This window comes from Mytilus galloprovincialis, chromosome 3 (assembly GCF_965363235.1).
Source record: "Mytilus galloprovincialis chromosome 3, xbMytGall1.hap1.1, whole genome shotgun sequence".
Taxonomy (NCBI): Eukaryota; Metazoa; Mollusca; class Bivalvia; order Mytilida; family Mytilidae; genus Mytilus; species Mytilus galloprovincialis.
Window position 1 is genome coordinate 84,235,188 of NC_134840.1, and position 21,500 is coordinate 84,256,687.

The 21,500-nt window shown below is 33.5% G+C and overlaps 1 protein-coding gene across 1 annotated transcript in view; it reads right to left on the reverse strand.

The window, feature by feature from the left end:
• LOC143069187 (spectrin beta chain, non-erythrocytic 5-like) overlaps positions 1-21,500 on the reverse strand; it is a 108,236-nt gene that overhangs the window by 58,654 nt on the left and 28,082 nt on the right. Inside the window, exons 8-25 of the mRNA XM_076243693.1 lie at positions 21,256-21,371; positions 20,912-21,024; positions 19,709-19,896; positions 16,256-16,438; positions 15,818-15,860; positions 15,450-15,581; positions 14,771-14,853; positions 14,504-14,642; positions 13,729-13,937; positions 13,033-13,210; positions 12,081-12,281; positions 11,494-11,589; positions 10,719-10,832; positions 9,953-10,165; positions 9,132-9,369; positions 8,786-8,883; positions 7,604-7,690; positions 5,919-5,984 (exon numbers count right to left, since the gene is read on the reverse strand). Coding sequence (XP_076099808.1) covers positions 5,919-5,984; positions 7,604-7,690; positions 8,786-8,883; positions 9,132-9,369; positions 9,953-10,165; positions 10,719-10,832; positions 11,494-11,589; positions 12,081-12,281; positions 13,033-13,210; positions 13,729-13,937; positions 14,504-14,642; positions 14,771-14,853; positions 15,450-15,581; positions 15,818-15,860; positions 16,256-16,438; positions 19,709-19,896; positions 20,912-21,024; positions 21,256-21,371 — 2,497 coding nt within the window. The remainder of the gene's footprint in view (positions 1-5,918; positions 5,985-7,603; positions 7,691-8,785; positions 8,884-9,131; positions 9,370-9,952; positions 10,166-10,718; positions 10,833-11,493; positions 11,590-12,080; positions 12,282-13,032; positions 13,211-13,728; positions 13,938-14,503; positions 14,643-14,770; positions 14,854-15,449; positions 15,582-15,817; positions 15,861-16,255; positions 16,439-19,708; positions 19,897-20,911; positions 21,025-21,255; positions 21,372-21,500) is intronic.

The window sequence follows — 21,500 nt, forward strand, 5'->3', positions numbered from 1 at the left end:
ACAGCACGAGTGTTTGCGCAAGTAAAGAGACAAACGTATACTTTACTGGTAAGTCCATCTGTGGTTTTAACATTCAAGGCGCCAGTAAAATCTACCCCGGTTACTGTAAACGGGGGTGCCTCTGTTAGTCGGTCTTTAGGCAAAGGAGGTGGATCTGGAGCCGAATACGGTCGACCAGCAACTTTCTTGCAGATCACGCATTTATGTATAATGCTCTTGATAACTTGTCGTATCGATGGTATCCAATAGGTTTGGCGTAGTAATGTTACGGTACTCGATAATCCTGAATGAAAATGAGTTACATGTGCGTCCATTATGATAAGTTGTGTCAATTTGTCCTTTGCGGGTAGCAATATCGGGAATTTTGTATTTTCTTCAAGAGGTGCATTATGAATGCGTCCGTCACAGCGAATTAATTTGTCTTGAGCTATGTATAATTTAAGTTGTTTGACAAGGTTGTGTTTTTTCCCCTCTCCTGTTTGCAAATCTTGAATGATTTCTGAATAATGCTTTTTCTGTATGTATTGTATCCACGTTAAAGATGCGTTTTGTATTTCGATCGTGTTTAACATACCTGTGTGTATAGCTCGTTTTCTACAGTTGGTAATAAATCTTCTCACGTAAGCGGTAATTCGAAGAAGTTTCTTGAATGAGTTGAATCTATTCAAATCGATGACATTTCCGATCCCTTGTATCATGTGTATAGTAAATTTGTTCTGTGTAGCTTGTACGGTATCTACCGCGACTTCTTGGTGCGCAATAGTGGATAAGATTTGTGCTTCATCTCTGTTCCATTCTGGCCAATTATCTTCAAGTGTGAGCCAATCTGGGCCATGCATCCAAAGTCGGTTGTCTTTGAATTTATCAACGGTTATCCCTCTCGACAGTAAGTCAGCAGGATTTGACTCACTTGGACAGTATCGCCAAGTTAACTCTTCTGTTAGCTCTGTTATTTCCTTAACGCGGTTTGAAATGAACGGTTTTAAAGGTTTCTTTGAACTTAACCAGGTCAAAACTATCTGGCTATCACTCCATAAAACTGCACGGGTTATCTGCAAAGTGTTCCTTATGTGTGCTAAAAGTCTGCTTCCAATTACGGCAGCCATCAATTCTAATCTTGGTATTGTCAATTGTTTCAGAGGTGCTACTCTGTTCTTTGCCATTATTAAGGAACCTTTTCCATTTGCGACAATGTACGCGCATGCGCCATAGGCTTTCATACTAGAGTCCGTGAATACATGTATTACGTTGTCGTTGTTTGTGTCTGGACTTTCATCAAAGTAATGTCGGGGTACAACTGTCTTTGTGGCTTCCTGTATATCCTTTCTGATATTCACCCATTCTGTGATCGTTGAGTCGGGTAGTAATTCGTCCCAGTGGAAGTTTTTCTCCCATATGTTCTGCATTAACATTTTACTGCGGACGGTTATAGGGCTTAGTATTCCTAGCGGGTCATAAATCCTTGATGATTGTCTTAGTACTTCGCGTTTTGTTATTAGTTCTGATGTATCTAGATTAGGCGTAACGAATCCTAATGTGTCACTGGCTGTATCCCATCGTAATCCTAAGATTTTAACTAGTTGATCTTTGTCCATAACGTTTTCGGTTCTTGCTAATACTTGTAGTAGTTGACTGATCGAGGCCCATGAGCGCAAATTAAATCCTCCATCTGCAAATAAACTACAAACGAGTTTAAAGTATTTCAACAGTTCTTCTTCTGATTCAAAGCTTGATACAATGTTATCTACATATAAATCTTTGGTAAGTTTATCCGTGAAATCAACTGGATGGTTATTCAAGTGCTTTGATAATACGGCGTTCAATATAAATGGCGAGCATGTAGCACCAAATAGTACGGACTTGAATCTGTATGTTGTTAAATCGCTGTTTGGGTCTGTTGGTTTACTCAACCAGAAAAACCTAGTTACGTCCCGGTCCTCAATGTCCAGTCCAACATTTAGAAACGCCTTTTCGATGTCTGTAGATACTGCATACTTATTCAAGCGGAATCTGAGTAGTATGGCGGTGACTTCATTTAATTTAGGCGGTACATTCAGTAAGCAGTCATTCAAGCTAGCACTATCTGGTGTCTGTTTGCAACTACAATCATATACGATCCTGATTGGGGTCGTGACTGAATCCTTTTTTACTGGGTGATGTGGTATGTAATGCAGCTTGATATTTTGATTGATTTCTTCGTTATCAACTCTCTCAATGAACCCTCGCTTTTCCTGCTCATCAATTATTTCTCCGTATTTTAAAAGTAATTTTGGTTCCTTTTGTAAACGTTTAATGACACTCTCAGTCCTTCTGAAAGCAACAGCTTTGTTTGTTGGTAGCGGTGGATGTTCTGCTTTCCACGGAAGTTTGGCTATATACCTGTTGTTATTGAAAGATATTGCTGTTTCTTCGTACATTTTCTGAAATTCGTCGTTTTCAGTATTTCCGGTCTTATCTTCAACTCCAATCGATTCAATCTCCCAGAATTTCTCTAGGTTTAATTCCTCTGTCTTGTGTGATACTATAACATTAAGAATAGAGCTCCTACTTGCAGTACATGTACTTGTCATTGTTGGTCCTGATAGGAGGTATCCAAGCCTGGATTCAACGGCGGTTGGTCCTTCACCTCTAATAATGTCATCTCCAACTATACTCCAATAATAATCTGCTCCGATTAGTATTTCAATTTCGAACATGTCATCGTCCGAAACAGGATGTGCTAATTTTAGTCCTCGTAAGTGTCTCATGTTAGTAACGGATCTCACGTGAATTTGTAGTGGCATTGCAATTTCAGGAATAATTAGTACATTTAGTGGTATATTTTCGCCTTCATCTGTTTGAATATAAACTGTTGCCGATTTCATGTGTCTTACTTGTCTATTTTGTTCTCCGAAACCGGAAAGGTGTACTACTTCGTTTCCGCTTGAAACTAAATCCAACTTCTTTGCAAGTGTCTCTGTTATGAAGGACCTCTGCGCACCTTCATCTAACAAAATATTTGCTTCTGTACTTTGTTTTTTCGAACTAACAGTAGCGACGGCTGTCTTTAACAGTACATTTGTTGTTCTTTGTGTTAGGGACGAATGTAATACCGTATTTTCGGTTTCATTGGCTGGTGGTTTGCTCGATTCCTCAGATTTCTCATCATTACTACATATGCTAGTGTGATGACGTTTGTTACAATTTCGGCAGTTACTTTTTGATTTACAATCAGCTAGTTTGTGGTGACCTAGGCAGTTGAAACACAGTCGTTCACTCTTGACTATATTCATCCGCGCGTTAGCGGTTGTGACTTTAGTGCAGTTGACGGGTGTGTGTCCGATTTCGTGACAAAATGCGCATTGCTTTGTGTTTATCTTTTTATCCGAATACGACCTTTCGTTCTTGTTGAATGACGATTTTGTACGTGATTTTGCGTTGGTCAAGAATGTAGCGGTAGCGAGTGGGCTTTCTACTTTTTCCGGTAATTTACCGGCTTCCATAATATTAAGTTCTTCGAGAAGCGCTTTGCGTAAATCATGTAAGGTCCAGTTTGTGGATCTGTGTTCTCGTGCTAAGTGTTGACGTATCTCTGCGGGTAATTTATTTAAAATTACAGGGACAAGAAGTGATCCATAAGTATCGTCTGTCTGTCCGAGTGACTCGAGACCTCTTACATACGTTTCTGTCTTATCATAGTAGTTACGGAGACTAGTAATTGTATTAATTGGAGCCTGTAAATCAAGTAAGGCCTGCATGTAGGTTTGGACGATTTTATGAGTTTGCCCGTATCTTTCCTGGAGTAATGAAATTGCTTTCTCGTAATTTGTGTTCGTCATGGAAAAACCTGCTATAGTTTGTAAAGCTTCGCTTTGTAGAAGGGACTTTAGGTAGTTGAATTTTTGTGCATCACTCAGTGTAGGATTAGTGTGGATCGCGGTTTCATAGGAGTCCCAAAACGATTGCCAGTCTAGTATATCTCCGGTAAATATAGGTAAATTTAACTTTGGTAGCTTGTGATACTCGCTGTTTGCGCTAGACGATGCGCGTGAATTTGAGCTATGCGTATATTGTTGGTTTGCAGATGTTGAAGGTTGACTAATAAATGTAGATGGAACTGATTGTATAAAATTATCGGCGTGAGGGTTCAAATTCGATGAAATAGGTTCATTTGCGGGAAAACTCTGATTTTGAACTGACTTTGACAATTTTGTTATTTGCCGTAATTTATATTCTAAATTGAACATGTACTCATCTGATTCCAGTATTTCCACTGCTACATCTTCATCTGAAGTTTGCTCCAAGATCTTCTCGTTGATGTTCTCTAAAGTTCTTTTCTTCTGAGTGACTACTTCTAATAATGTTGAAATTTCCTCGTAATCCGCTTCGGAACTTTGTTGAATTTCTTCAAATTTCTTCAGGAGTTTCGTTACTGCACCTTTGTGTCCCGCTCGTACGGCTTTCATCTTCGTATCCATTTTCCCTTTTGGTTACGGCACCATAATATCATAAAGTGGGTGATAGAAATAAAAGACGTCTTGACTATTTGATAGATGTATTAGAAAAGCATAGTAACACGTCAAGGTGACGTGACGTTACATAAAGCGCGGTACATAGTAAACGTCCAGTGTGCGGTATTTACGATATGCTCCTTAGTTGGAGAAAGATTCTAAAAACACAACTTTACAGAAAGAATGAAAACTGCAGTTGCTCTCCCCAATCTCAATAGGTATAAACTACAAAAAGCAACATTTTTTTTTTATATTTTTTTTAACCATTTCAATAATTATGTTGGTACAGATTTTTTTTTATATAGAAGACTACTTATCATATACTAAATGTCACATTTTAAGTGTTCAGAAACATTTACTTTGATTTTAGTGTATAAGTACTCATCAATTGAGGTGCTCCTAAATTGGAGGAAGATTCTAAAAACAGAACTTTACAGAAACAATGAAAACTGACGTTTCTCTCCCCAATCTCATGTATCCCCATTGAGATTGTTTACCGCAAAAGTTGACCTACAAATTATCTGATTATAGCCTCAGATTAAAGCATTGCATGTTGGTGTGTGAATCATCTACACTACAGCAAACATCATTAGGTTTATATTTAACAAATACGGATTTTAAATTAGTATACAAATACTGTGAATGATTTTTATAATGAATAAAGGATATCCCTGTGTAGTGTGGCATTCCAACAATGACGTCACTAGGTTAGATATATTTAGAATATTTCGTAATACTGATTTTTCCGGACTGTAAAAGAAACGTATATAGTGTAAGGGAAAGCTCAATATACGATAATTTTACGAGAAACAGAAAGGAAATGTGTAAAAAATGTATTTAAAGTCAATCTGTTCTCCTTGTAATCAATTTCAGTATGACATTTTGAGGGGGTTTCCAAACTATCAAAACAAAATGATTGACGTGAGGGAATGATACTCTGGCCAACCCCATTAGGGAATTGACGGCTTGAAGCCGTCTTTCCCCAAAAATCATATGCATTTCTGCTCGTTTTTCCATAAAATTGAATTGAAAAGATCGAGCGTCAAATCTTTGTTGATAAACACTACAATAATTTATGGACCTATGGGCGGTACAGATAGGAAAATATGGAATGTCAAACAAACAAAATGGCCTATAAAACATGGTAAAAACAATCTAAATGTTCATATAAACCCACTAAGAAGGCTATATTATTCTTCAATTATCTAAAAATCAATTTTATTGTTCAAAAACTTTCTTATTTAAAAAATTCACCATGGCCATAATGAGAAACTTAACTTCTAACTGTGTATTGCTACCTAAATGGTGACCTTCATTGGTTTGTGTTCCTCTAGACAAAGGAGGTGATTGAAAAAATATATGGTTGGCTAAATATAAGGACTTTATTTTTTGTCTTCAAAATTTAAATTTATAAATTATTTTCTATACCTCAAATTTCTTCCTGATAGCATCCATGTTGTCAGACAGGCTTTCTTTACTCTTTAGAATTTGTTCCTGTAAGAAAAAAAGTATTCAACGTTACATTGCTTCTTGTTTGTATAGAAAACATTGCAACTGGAAATATTTTTGAAAATTCAAAAAAATTTGACACATTTTCTTCCAATATCTTTTGAAATATTTTTACTCTTTATGAATTTAAGGATGTACTTAGGTGAGGTTTTGGAATAAGTGTCAAATTTTCTAACTCCTTGGTGTATTTCCATACAATACAAGGTAAAATATTTTGCCCCATAACACCTATTTATCTTTGGAATGCTGGGTAATAACATAATCTAAAGAATGCTGGGTAATATCATAATCTAAAGAATACTGGGTAATATCATAATCTAAAGAATGCTGGGTAATATCATAATCTAAAGAATGCTGGGTAATATCATATCTAATGAATGCTGGGTAATATCATAATCTAAAGAATGCTGGGTAATATCATAATCTAATGAATGCTGGGTAATATCATAATCTAAAGAATGCTGGGTAATATCATAATCTAAAGAATGCTGGGTAATATCATAATCTAAAGAATGCTAGGTAATATCATAATCTAATGAATGCTGGGTAATATCATAATCTAAAGAATGCTGGGTAATATCATATCTAAAGAATGCTGGGTAATATCATAATCTAAAGAATGCTAGGTAATATCATAATCTAATGAATGCTGGGTAATATCATAATCTAAAGAATGCCAGGTAATATCATAATCTAAAGAATGCTGGGTAATATCATAATCTAATGAATGCTGGGTAATATCATAATCTAAAGAATGCTAGGTAATATCATAATCTAATGAATGCTGGGTAATATCATATCTAAAGAATGCTGGGTAATATCATAATCTAAAGAATGCTGGGTATATCATAATCTAAAGAATGCTGGTACATATAATATCATAATCTAAAGAATGCTTGGTAATATCATAATCTAAAGAATGCTGGGTAATATTATACACCTATTGACTGGGTGTGAGGTTAATAGCAAGTTTGTTGTCCCTGAGGTACCAACTATTGCTCTAGGCAAAGCCAAGAGCAATAGTTGGTATGTGAAGGGACAACAAACTTGCTATTACCCGCACAACCAGTCATTAGGTGTTTTATTATACTGAACAGCACAATCAATATAAGAGTTTGACGTTGCCAAGCAAAATAGTCAATGACATCATTATTGTCCAATGAAAAATAAGCATGAAAAAGTATGGTCAAGATGATTATGAAACTATTAACTGGGGTAATAGTCTTTGAAACTATTAACTGGCAAATAGTCTGTGGAATGAAATAGCACAACTATTTCATTATTTTTTATATAGAAAATACTGAGGTATAATAACATAATCTAAAGCATGCTGGGTAATATTTTAAAGGTATAAACACCAAGAAGACACAAGTTGTCCACACATGGTGTAAAACTATTTCTTTTTACTGAGCAAAAAACAACTATCAATATCGTATAAGACTCTAAAATGGCAAACTTGCACAAAACTCAATGATTAAAAAAAAAAAAACTTATGATGAATGATTTTCCTTTTTAATAAATTGAGAAATCATTCAAAAGAAACTCTTAACTTATATCTAAAGTAATTCCCTGTGTATACAAAACAAATGACAATAATAATTTACCTTTTCCACCATCCAGGATTCAAATTCTTCACAATCGCTATAGAACTTGAATAACCTCTTGGCATCCTCTAATGCTATTCTTCTGGCCTTAAACATAAAATCAATTTTTAATGAAATTCAAGAATAAAAAATTCACCATAAAAATTATTTTTTCCATATAAAACACTGATTAAGACACATATAAGATCTAGAGGGTAGTAATGCCCTTTACCGTCAGGTGTCAAACAGCCATTTTTTGCTACTGTTAGCATCAAATGGATTAAAATTTTACCGTGATTCTCAAAATATCCTTATCGTGATTCATCAGAGGTCTCAAATAATTATTGTTACCATTATTTTTGGAAAAAAACAAGTGAAACTGCGAGCTACTGCTCACTGATGATACCCCCGCCGCAAGTGGATAATATTAATAGTGTAAAAATATGCAAGTGTTCGGTAAACAGGAAGTTGTTGAGTGATGAATCTGAAAACGCATCACACGGTATAGCTGACTTATATAAATCCTGAAACCAAATTTCAGAAATCCTTGTATTGTAGTTCCTGAGAAAATGTGACGAAAATTTTCAACTTGGCTATCATGTGTAAAATCAGACAAGTGTTCGGTAAACAGGAAGTTGTCAAGTGATGAATCTGAAAACGCATCACACGGTATGGCTGACATATATAAATGTTGATACCAAATTACAGAAAGGGTGGATGTGTAGTTCCTGAGAAAAATGTGACAAAAGTTTCATGGGACGGACTGACTGACGGACGGACTGATGGACGGACTGACGGACGGACTGACAGACAGAGGTAAAACAGTATACCCCCCCTTTTTTAAAGCGGGGGTATAATAATTAATGTGAATCGTCAACATCTTTCAATTTTTTATCGTCTACAAGTAAGTGCATATTTACAAATGTATCGTCATACATCAAATATTACCGTTAATGTCATTTGGCAAGAATTTTTACCATTATTTGTTATGAAGGTACTCCAATTACCACCCTCATATAAAATAAACAAAACAAAAAAATGATTCTTTATTACATAAATTAAAGAAATTATAGATATCACTGTTGTTTATCTCTGTCAAGTTTTTCCTCCTCATTTTTTTATTCTTTACATTCAATAATATGAATCACTTGTACGTTTTTCTTGTTTCAATTCATATGTTTGTATATTATAAATTATAAATACCTGTGCTAATTTGATAAGTTTATTGTAGTTCAGATTAAGCTGCTTTTGTCTCTTGTCAACATTGTCTTTGTCGAAATGAAGATTAGTTTTAGATCTCACTGAAATAGATTTAAGATGATACATTCTAAGTCTTATTGCATCAAATGTATAAATATATATACATTTGTTTAATTCAATATGAAGAAACAGTATTCTACTCTTTTGCCATACTATTTCATCAAAAAATAAGCATAAGTTCATTTTATTCAGGAAAATAAGTACCTACAATTTTTACTAGAATTTCCATTTTTAATGCAGAACAAACATAAGAACCTTAAAATGACTTTGTAAAATATCAAAATGTTACCTGAAGGAGCTCTTCTTAATTTACTTGCTCTCTCTGGCTTTTTCTTTTGAACTTCTTTTTTCATTACAGTCTTCTTGACTTTGACCTTTTCCTTGACTTTCATTGGTTTACGTATGACCTTTTGAGAGACTTTAGGTTGGACCTCCTTAACATAATTGGCAGGTACAAATCCCTCAGTTCCGTCACCTTTTCTGATCTGCCACCAGTCTGAATTTGTCCTTTGAATTAGCAGTAATAGCTAAAAGTAAGGATAGGGAAAATATAGTTACTTATCATAGGATTAACTTTATGTTTCAAGATTTCTGAAACCAAACACCTATACAAATGAACAGAAAAAGATTCTGCAAACAAAGTTGCATCATTTTGGTTTGACTATGGTCTATGTTTATATAATAGATGGCATAGCTCCTTTGATGGAAAACAAGAATATTTTTTTGATGGTATGCAAGCAAGCTTAATCTTTCTTTTACAATCACCTTTCAGATAATGTGCTGTTTTTTTATGTCTCATCACACATGATTGCCTTTTTTAAGTGAAGACATTACAGTAAAAAAATCAGAAAAAGGCAAGACAATTTTTCATTATAATAAAATTCTGACTAATGGAAAACTGAGATCAAATAAACAAATAGTTGATTATACAACAATTTAGGGATGTACAGACCTACATAAAGATGACATACAGACAGACAAGAGTAAAACTTAATCCACCCCTCTCTGCTGCAGCAGGGGCCTAAAAATAATAAAATGTATCTTGCATCCATTGAGGGTAAAAGTCCACCAAGAATTAAAGAAACTTTATATTTCTCCTGTTCTACTTACATCTCCCTTCTCTACTTTCATTCCCTGTCCTGTATATGCATGGGAAACCTTGACTTGTGGAATCTTCCTGGTTTCAATCACATCTTGCATGACCTCTTTCTCTATCTCCTCCTCTACCTCTATTTCTGTGGGAACATCAACCATCTCGTCCACTGAATCTTCATCCTCTGATTTATCTCCATTCTCTTGTGGTATAAACTTCTCTATGGAAATCTGAAACAGAATGTCATAACATAAACTTAAAGAAGCATAACCATTAGAGCTATTTTCCTAATGCATGTAGTTTAAATGTTTTGTTGGCTTGCTTGCATTGTTTGTTTAAATGTTCGTACAAGCATTGTAAATAAGATTTAAATCTGCAATAAAGAGATAGGCAGGCTGAAGTTTGTATAATGTTATTGGATGCTTGTGCTTGATATATATTATATATTTTTTTTGATTGGATGTTATACCAATTACAATTATACAATATACAAACAAAGCAAGCAAGCTAACCAAAGTCTTGCTCTACATATGCATTAGAAAATTAGCTGTAACATAAAATCTTTTTTTAGCATATGTAGAGACGTGGTATAAGTGCCTATTAGACAACTCTTCAACCAAGTCACAATTTGTAAAAAGTTAACCATGATAGGTTAAATTAATGTCTTCAACACAGAGCCTTTTTGGCTCACACCAAACAGCAAGATATAAAAGGCCCCAAAAATAACAAGTGTAAAACTATTCAAACATATATTATAAAAGGTTACAAACAAATCCTACTTACATTATGCTCTGTGGCAGCTTTGGTCATTAACTGAGCCAACTCATCAAGTCTGGTTATTTCACTGCGAAAACTTCTTATCTCCCCTTCCAATCTGTTGTGTCTAGACAGAAGTGCCTGAAATTTATAATGTAATTTTTCATTCTAATAAAACAATATTCTATGCTACTTTTGCTCCCCTGCCTAAACAGAGGGTGATCATTATTCTATCTAAAGGCAAATTTACCACTTTAAATTTGGACCCTATGAACCTGTACTTTGTGTAAAAAGTTAAATTTGCTTGTATGTTACAGCTCTTCTATAAAAGCATGCAAAGTAAACTTTTGATCAACTTGCTTGCTATGTTTGTTTTGATGTTTGTAAACAACAGGTAGGTAGTCTGTTTCAGTCTGTTTACTATATACTGGAATTTGATTGGACAATAAACATTAACTTCATTTCATATTAATTTTTATTGTCCAATCAAGTCCCACTATATATAAAACAGACTGAAACTCCGCCTACCTATTGTTTGAAAACATCCAAGCAAACCTAGCAAGTTGATCAAAGCTTTGTTTTGCATGCTTTTATAGAAGAGCTGTTAGGGAACCACAAATTCTTGTTTAGATAATGTACATATAGAAACAAAGTGGTCAAAAAGGTTTTTGAGTCTTCCTTTCATTACCAAACTCAGAACTTTTGTTACTGCTTTATTGGGCAGTAACCAAAGGATATACTGATTTCATAAGTGACCATGCCAGCCATAAAAAAAAGTCTTGATAATGTTAAAGACATATACCTGTGAACCAGTTTCATCCTTTCCATAGTCGTCACTACAAACCAAGGGCATCTTTTCTTTCAACCATGCCTCAGCTTCATCAGCATCTGCATAGTACTACAAAGAAATAGAAAGCAAATTAATACTTCCTTTCATCTGGTTGGATATGGTCAAAATAAGAATGTAATGGAAAAAAAACCATAATATGTATTACAGGTAATTGGTAAAAAACAGTGTGACTATAACTTGTGTTCAGTTAAACTTTAAAAAAAACATTGGTGTTTTTTGGTTGAATAGAGAACAGAATAAAAGTCCACAAAAGAATTCCTATCTTAGATAGAATAACCTTCAATTAATTCTATAAATAATCTGCTTTATCCACCACCCAACATGATGAATTGCTGTATTCTTTTTTCAATGACCTTTTACCCTTATCTCCTATTAACCATACAGAAAAATCTTAAAATGATGTCTCTCATCTCACATTTTACCATACTCTTGTTTCAATTTACACTTTTGCGATTTTTCCGAGTTCGTTTATTGATCTTTGACCTATAACACTAAATTCCAATTGTGTTCAAGCTTAATTGACCGTCTGCTTAACAAACCTGATGTGCCTCAATTCCATCTTCTATCTTTGTCCTTCTAATAGCAGCTAATTTCTTTAGTCTGTCCCATTTCTCTATTAGATTTTTTATTTTAGAATTGATTTCTTTCTTTGCCTCATGACCACCATTCATTAGTTCTTTGCCTGTATTGCAAAGTTTCTCACACCATGGCCATCTACCATTCATATCTCCTTCAAGGCCCTAGAATAAGAAATACATAAATTAATATTTACGGAAAATGTTTCTTGAAATCATAAAATTTTCTCAAGATATCATACAAGTACATCAGTCATGCTCAGTGTGATGTTGAGCATAAAACTATATTAATTAATATCTTTTGTCAAAACAGGTATACAAGTTTTTACTTTTGACTCTGAAACACAATAACAAAATGTTCAAACTAGCAAATATGTAGATAGTTTGTCCATCAAATTTGAATTAACATCCTTTTTACTGACTCAATAATATCCCCATATAATAGGCTTAATAAGTTTGTTATGCTTTTTAAAAGTATTCTTTCTTGTGATGCAATATACCGTTTTCAGTTGGTGCAACTATAATAACCTTGGTGTATATTGTTAGCTGTCTGTCAAAATTGGTTTTCCTATAGTTATTTGCATAAATCAGAGAATTTGTTTCCTCTGTTTGTATAAAGTATCTGAGGTATTTTTTAGCTTTCAAGTTTTGCTCATTGTTGAAGGTCATATAATATGATGACCTATAGGTGTCTACACCCATGTCCTTCAGTCTTTTTGAGGATATATTAGCAATCATACCACATTTCCTTATTTTCATTTTGGGACAATCAAAATACCTCCGGGAGCAGGATTTACTAGCTGTTTTGAAGACCCATTGGGGGCCTTTGGACTGTTTTCTGCTCTTTGGTCTTGTTGTTGTTTCTTTGACACATTCCCCATATCCATTCTCAATTTTATAATAGTAAATATATTACCTCATGTTTCTTGAGTAAGACAAGAGCAGCATTTAAATCTTTGCCTGTTGTTGAAGCACCACAAACATCTATTTTCTCCTGAACCCATCTTTCTTCTTCTTCTGCATCTTGTAAGAATTGGTAATATTTCTTGGCAACATCCAATTTCTTTCTTCTATCATTAGCTAAATCATTTACTCTGAAAAGATAGATATAGGATATAGATTTGTAAGTTATATCATAAAACGATTGTTTGTTGATTGTTGGTGGCTTATAATTTATACAAGCATGCCCTTTCTTGAATAAACATCTACTAACTTGTTATATAGTTGTTTCATGTACCACTATTATTACACCAGTAATCCAATTTTAAATGGTTCTGGATGAAAGAAAATCCTTTTTCTCTATTATAGTTTGATTACTAGACAGTCTTTGGAACATTCCAATAGCTATGGTGCTAGACAATAAATAAACAATTTCTGTTTCCTATTTTAATTTTCATATAGTCCTTGTAATAAGACACAGTGACAAACAAACTATTGCTTCTAAGAGAACCTCAACATAATAATTCTGTATATTTTGGAAGACATTCAGGTGTTTTGAATGGTACAAAGGAAAATAGACGAATAGTTTATGTAGCAATATACAGCAGCCTCTCTTTAACAATTTAACCAGTAAATGCAGAATAATAGTATAAATGAGACCTAATTCAAATACCTATTATATTCTGCATTTAAATCTTCTAATCTTTTATCTAGCACAGCTCCCTCTGTATTTGACAAATCTGTCATATTTTTAGATCGTCTGTTTAAGTTCCGTACACGTTTACCAAGACCATGAAGTTGAGCCTCCACCAAGGCATGCTGTTGTAAATAATCCTCTGTGGCTTGTAAATGTTTACCATTGTCATCTATTTTCACTTTAGCCTGAAAAAACAAATGTTTATGATTAGAAATGCTTTTATAAAAAATTTAAGGAGAGAATTGAAGCTAACTAAACTTAAGCTGTTTCAATATTCAACTCAATAGCTAATCATGTTTCAGAAACTTCATCAACAATCAAAATGAAAATAAAAATAACAATTTGCAAGAATCTTGGTTTGGTTTAAAACTGTATGACTTATGCTGTATAGAGGGTTATTTTCACAGGTGTAAAATTTTGCGATTTTCATTGAATAAGGCATACAAAATATTTTGGCGGATTCAAAACTTTTATCAATACCTTTGCATGTGCACTTCTAAATTGACAGAATTTATTTTGGTGATTTTGTTCTATCCGCAAAAATAAGCGAAAATTTACACCCCTTGAAAAAAAAAAACGCTTGTGAACTTCAAACAGTAAAAATAAATACCCAAAATCTCTTTAAATAATCAGGTAGATACTTTGAAATTATCTCAAAAGAAGTTATAAAAAATATAGGCCGAAAATTAAAAACATACTGATAAAAATGAGCTTCCTTTTTTTTTTTTTTTTTAATAAAAATGAGCATTACCTCTGCTTCTTTGAGCTCTTCCACAATACTTTCTATCTCTCTGAAGCTGTTCATCAAATTGCTGAACCCGTCCAATGTTTTCTTCCTTGCTTCTAATTTGTCTAATAATTTCTTCCATTTCATCATTATGTCTTGATCTCTGCAAAAAAATGTTTTATTATAGTTGGAAAACGTCAATTGATCTCACTGATTACTTGCAAATAAGTTGGTTTACAGAATGTTGGAAGAAATAAATCAAAATATCCTCTGAACAAAGTGTTATCTTACTTTTTGTTTACGGCATCTTTTGCATGGTAGCCCCCTTGGACTAGTTCCTTTGCTAAACCGTTTAATGCCCTGAATCTGTCTTTCTGCAAATAAAATATCATCAAAATGTAAGTTTATAGGCTCTACAAATTCATCTTTGGCACATTTTTTTTTTTCAATTTTTTTCAAAATAAAATCATTTCAAATCTTTTTGCTGTTATTTATAATGCTTTTACAAACACAAAATCTATTTCTGTACAGACAGAGAACAACTCAATTAAAATATACTTTAAAGTTTTAATGAATAAAAAGTTCCGATGTATGTCCACACTTATAGTAAGGAGATATCTACCAGTAAAATATATCAATTCAATTTTTGACAAGTATTAGTTGTTTTTTTACATAGATTAAGGAAACGGCAAGGAAACTTGCTATGAGCCTTGTTTTCAGATATCTAAATAGACAATTACTCTAAGTCACAACCAAATCACAGCTTGTTATCGAATAATTGGATATTAAAGTACTTGCACATTTCTTCCAACCATATCAGATCTTTTGATTGGATGATGGAATATCAAAGCACTTGCACTTTTCTTCAAGAGGTCATCTCTAACTAAAATTATCCCTTTTTAAGGAATTTACAGATTAAAAGCATGATTAACCTGATGGATTCCAAAGTTTGATATTTCTCACGACTTACCCTAGCCAGTATTTCTGCACTGATAGCCTCATGTTTCTTGATGGATGCTTCTGTCTGTGCAGCATTACTACAGACAAGTTTCTCATCTAATATCAGGGACATGTCTGATAACCATTGTTCTCGTATTTCAGCCTGAAAAAGTTTTCAATTAAAAATTAAATAAAATCAAATTTTACAGTAGAAATCATACAAGTCACAAAATTTCTTTTTAATAAGACAAAAGACTATTTACTGATTTCCATTTTATGGGTTGAATTTCGATAGATTTTTTAAGAATTACAAGAAAAATAATGCTTTTTAATTTCATGGTTTGTCTACAAAAGGTGAATCCAATCCCTCATGTGTTTAATTCTAAAACAACCCCTTACCTTTTTCTGAAATCTCTGATGCAACTGTTCCAATCTCTCTTGCCTGAAAAAAAATGGTATAAAATTATGTTATTTAATATAATAAATACTCTTAATAGACATTGAACAATTTTTTTCTTCTCACCATCACTCCCTTTGTTTCTTTATTATCCTTCATAACATATATTGCTTGGTATATAAAAAAAGTATTAACTAGAATAAGTCACTTCACTGTGTTTCTTCAGCTTTTATCTTTATACAAGAACCAGTTTTATGTCTTGGGCACCTTACTGACCATTAATTTGTGTAAAACAGATGCTGTATATAGAATTTGGTTCAGGTTCACAAGATATAGCAGCCAGGTAAATGGTACCAAAGACCCTAAATATTATTAACAGCAATAAACAGGGAGAACAGGGAGGGGAGGGGGGAGTGATATGGATTAATCCAATTACAAACCTTATCATTTCATCTCTCATTGCTACCTCCCGTTCGTGCTCTGATTTTTCCAGTTTTAACCATGCTGTCTCTATATCGTGCACCAGCAAGCCCTCTGGAGGTGTGTAATTTTTCTGTCCATTAGCTTTCAGTTTGGCTTGAATGTTGAAAAACTGTACTTCTATATTACCCTTTTCTTTATACCTGAAAAATTTCATTTGAAAATAAATTTATGTAATTGGTAAACCGTAAATAAGATTTAAAAAAAATAACAACTTGATAATAGTCTAATAATTTCTGTTCTTAATATTTATTCAATGATATTCATATTTTTCCTTTGTAGACATGTGTTTTAGGGAATTGAGAGTTTTTCATTCTAACAATTATTGGTGGACTACTGAAAGAGAACCCCCAAATTTCAGATAGAAGACTGGCAATATTAGAAGTTGAATTAAGATCAGAAGCTAATTAGTGCATGGTTGGAACCTCCAAACCACAGTGATGACTGAAGATGGCCTACTCAATCCCCCAAAATGACAAGCAAAGCAATTGTCTGAAATGAAAGAAAAAACAACCAGAGGACAACCTTACGAAATTACAAATTACAGAGAAACAGAAAACAGACAAGAGTGCACACGCTGAAATGTCTCGCCTTCTATACTAATCATTGATATTATGTTGATAGTCCTAAGTATAAAGCTAAGCTTTATAACAACTGTCACATAAACTTAACATTAACCAAGATAACTAAACATAGACCAATGAACCTTGAAAATGAGGTCAAGGTCAGATGAACCATGCCAGGCAGACATGTACAGCTAACAATGCTTCTATACAAAATATATAGTTGACCTATTACTTATAGTTTAAGAAAAATAGACCAAAACACAAAAACTTAACACTGTGCAATGAACCGTGAAAATGAGGTCACAGTCAAATAAAACCTGTGCAACTGACATAAAGATCATAAAATATTTCCATACACCAAATATAGTTGACCTATGGCATATAGTATTAGATAAAAAGACCAAAACTCAAAAACTTAACTTTGACCACTGAACCATGAAAATGAGGCCAAGGTCACATGACATCTGCCCGCTAGACATGTACACCTTACAATCGTTCCATACAACAAATATAGTAGACCTATTGCATACAGTATGAGAAAAACAGACCAAAACACAAAAATTTAACTTTGACCACTGAACCATGAAAATGAGGTCAAGGTCACATGACATCTGCCCGCTAGACATGTACACCTTACAATCGTTCCATACAACAAATATAGTAGACCTATTGCATATAGTACGAGAAAAACAGACCAAAACACAAAAATTTAACTATAACCACTGAACCATGATAATGAGGTCAAGGTCAGATGACACCTGCCAGTTGGACATGTACACCTTACAGTCCTTCCATACACTGAATATACTAGCTCTATTGCTTATAGTATCTGAGATATGGACTTGACCACCAAAACTTAACCTTGTTCACTGATCCATGAAATGAGGTCGAGGTCAAGTGAAAACTGTCTGACAGACATGAGGACCTTGCAAGGTACGCACATATCAAATATGGTTATCCTATTACTTATAATAAGAGAGAATTTAACATTACAAAAAATTTGAACTTTTTTTTCAAGTGGTCACTGAACCATGAAAATGAGGTCAAGGACATTGGACATGAGACTGACAGAAATTTCGTAACATGAGGCATCTATATACAAAGTATGAAGCATCCAGGTCTTCCACCTTCTAAAATATAAAGCTTTTAAGAAGTTAGCTAACACCGCCGCCCCAGGATCACTATCCCTATGTTGAACTTTCTGCAACAAAAGTTGCAGGCTCGACAACAAAACCATGTCCAAAAAGAAAAAAATATAAGGGACTACTAAAAAAATCTCCAAAAAGAAATGTTTATGTCCATTTCTGTCTAGAATTCATAGTTCTACAATGTGTTTACTCATAAAACCAATTAGATTTAACAAAAAAGATAAATCTTGCTACAAAACAAACCCCAATCCCCCCCCTTTTTTTCCAAAAATAAATAAACAAAATAAATTATTGTGTATCTAATGTTTTTATATTTTAATGTGCCATGTCTCATATATCCTAAGTACTATATGATTTTCATGTGTCATAAAATCAAGCTTTTATGTTACCTAACAATGCACATCGACAACTCCTTTATTTAAATAAGAATACGAGATGTTTGCATTTAATATTTTACAAATCAATAACATTATGCAATAAAATTCTAATCAAACTGGTTATATAATTTTGAAATGATTCAAATATTTTATAGATTTATCTCAGCAGACGACAGATATGTTTGTTGACTTTGTAATGATAACTTTACTCAAATCTTGGATCCCATTCAACTAAAATTTGATCAACAAATATTTCAATTTATCTGTACTATTATTGTTGACAGACATTTTATTAATTATGCCCTATCATAGATAAAAATGTGTAAATGAAAACCGCCTTTCAATTTGTGACTTAAAAATAAAAATTAAGCTGCTATTGATGAAAATCGAAAAACCAATCCTTATATTTTTCAGTGTATAAAAGCTACAAGATATTTAATAAAGAACAGGATTTTATCACTTATAATTCACTCATAATTAAACCATATTGATTTTTTATGATATAAAAAAATCAATTTTCGTGAAGAGGATATTAAAACAAAACTTAATTGTCGTAAATAGAAATTAAAGATGATGTGGGTATGATATATCAATAAATTAGAAATACATCTCAACTTTAACATACAGAATCAATAGTCAGACAATTGTCTTGTATACTGCAGCTGTGCTATTTGAGCAGTCAAATTGCATTGACCGTATATTCATATGTGATATACAGTCACTGACCGTATATCACCTTGTTTATGACATTGACAATGTGTTTCCGTAGAGTTTTATTTATGACGTCAATAAAACATACAGGTTCGCGGCAATTTTACGTTGTCCGCTCCCAATTAAAGAATGACGGTTTTTACCCTAAATACTTAATTTTGAACAGTTATAAGAGTTGCAGTATATAAAGAATAACCATACATGGTCTCGAAATATCAATCTGTTATTTGTACTCGGCTCGAAACAGGTAGAAATGCTCGGCACAGCCTCGCTTTCTACCTGTTTCTAAGCCTTGTACAAATAACATTGATATTTCGAGACAATGTATGGTTATTCTATATGTACTATATGTAAACATCTAACACACGAAGTAAACAACAAGGTGTAACAGCCATCCCAAAAGATATTCTGCAAAAAGAGGTCTGATGCAAAGATATCAATGTGAGTCGAGTTTCATAAGTAGAGCAGCAGATATTTCTCAAAAAATGCATCGTGAAACCTATAAATACCAACTTCCTTGTCAGGGATTATCAATTTATCAATTATCAGTATCACCCACCTTTAAAAGATAGACTATCAATCATCATAGATACAACGCTAGTAAGACTTACTTTGGTGGTTTTTCTACTGTTCTGTATGTTTTAAATTTGACAACTTCTTTTTGTATTCCCTCTAATGAGTTAGGAAAGTTTCTATCTTGAAGTCTTTTGATTGTGAACTGGATCCATTCCAGTAAAGATGAAGTCAATGTTTCATAGTCGTCCACCATGGCTTCCATGTCCATTAAACTTCCCAAGATCTGTAGAATTGTAATATACTTTAAATCTATATCAAAAACTTTGAAGACTATCAGAATATATCAAATTAATTATAATTATTTCTAGTATAGTAAAAGCTTTAAAGCCACTTGTAGCACTATTATACTATTTCGTGGCAGTCAAGTTTTATCGATGGAGGAAGCAGGAGTGACAGAAAGAACCACCGACCTTCTGCAGGAAAACTGACAATCCTCGTCAATTAGGATTACGGATTGAAGTGAAGTGCACTCCCTTCCTCCCCCCGCCATACCCTTAGGACCCTTTATACAAACATTAATATATTATGAACCTGTATAATCAAACACCTATCTGAACCTTACAAATTCTGCAGTCTAAACCCCTTTGCCCCCAATCCCAGGTGTAGGCTTGATGGAGACAATCATTCTTTAATGGCCTGTTTGACCCTCCATATTTTTTTTTAACTGCCCCAGCTGACTTGTCATCATAACAGGGACTTCAACGAAGAAGTTCATGGTCCATAAACTCTTTTCAGATGATTGTTTATGAAAATATGGCAACTTAAAGGTCATTAGAGAGTTCAAAATCGTAAAAACGTGAAAAGTAGCCTAAATCAGTTAGGGGTGGGCATCTTTCGATGGCCACTTTGTAACTGGTAGTGACTGTAGGTATAAACTATTATCATAAATGCATGCATAGGTGGTACAGGAACACAAAGAGGTATAATATGGCCATAAGGAATCTGGTATGTAAAAATAGGTCAATGTTTTGTCAGAAATCTGTAAAAAGGGACATTTAGGCAGACCTGACTTGACAATAATAATTCCCCAGCAAGACACTAAAGTCCCATTTACTTCCAGTTAGCCTGAATGGACTGCTGTAACTATAGGGTAATACTTGAATGACAAAGAAACACGCTAGTCTGGTCAATATTCACCTCTCAAGGTCTTTTTATAATCGAAAAATAGACTTAAAATGACCATTTTTCAGAAGGGGTGGGTTCAAATCCACCAGAAAATTTCCTGTACAATTACTCACCTTAGCAATTCTCTTTCCACCCGTCATTTCACTTTTCATTTTGGCGAAATAGTGATAATATGATGCTACATAAGTAAGAATACTCTTCTCATCTGGTTTGTTAACATCAACATCTACAATATAAATAAATATTAAAGAAGTTTAACTTGACCAAAAGTATTCAATATACTGGTCACTACAATTATCTACAGTTAAGTTAACAAGTTTTAAGTATTTGAATCAAAATTGCCTAAGACAACATTTTAATTCTACATGAGAATTTTTTTGGTTTCGAAGTTCTGCTTTTTTAAAAGAGAACTGATCACTTGACAGAAATTTGGTTAACAAACATAATTTGGACATACCTTCAGCATCCAAGATCCTAGGGATGTCTAGTTCTCTAGATGCTGTAAGAAAAGCATTGTTCAAGTTGCTCACATGTTCTTCTGGATGTAAGGCATCATAATCTATCAAGTCTGGTCTGAAATATTTAGTTGATATGTAACAAAGAGAACAAGATATTTTTCATCAGTTAACCATTATTTGAGATGACTTAGTGATCTCTAGAAAATGTTTGTCCATAGGTCTGAGTTTAAAGTCTTCTCCTCTT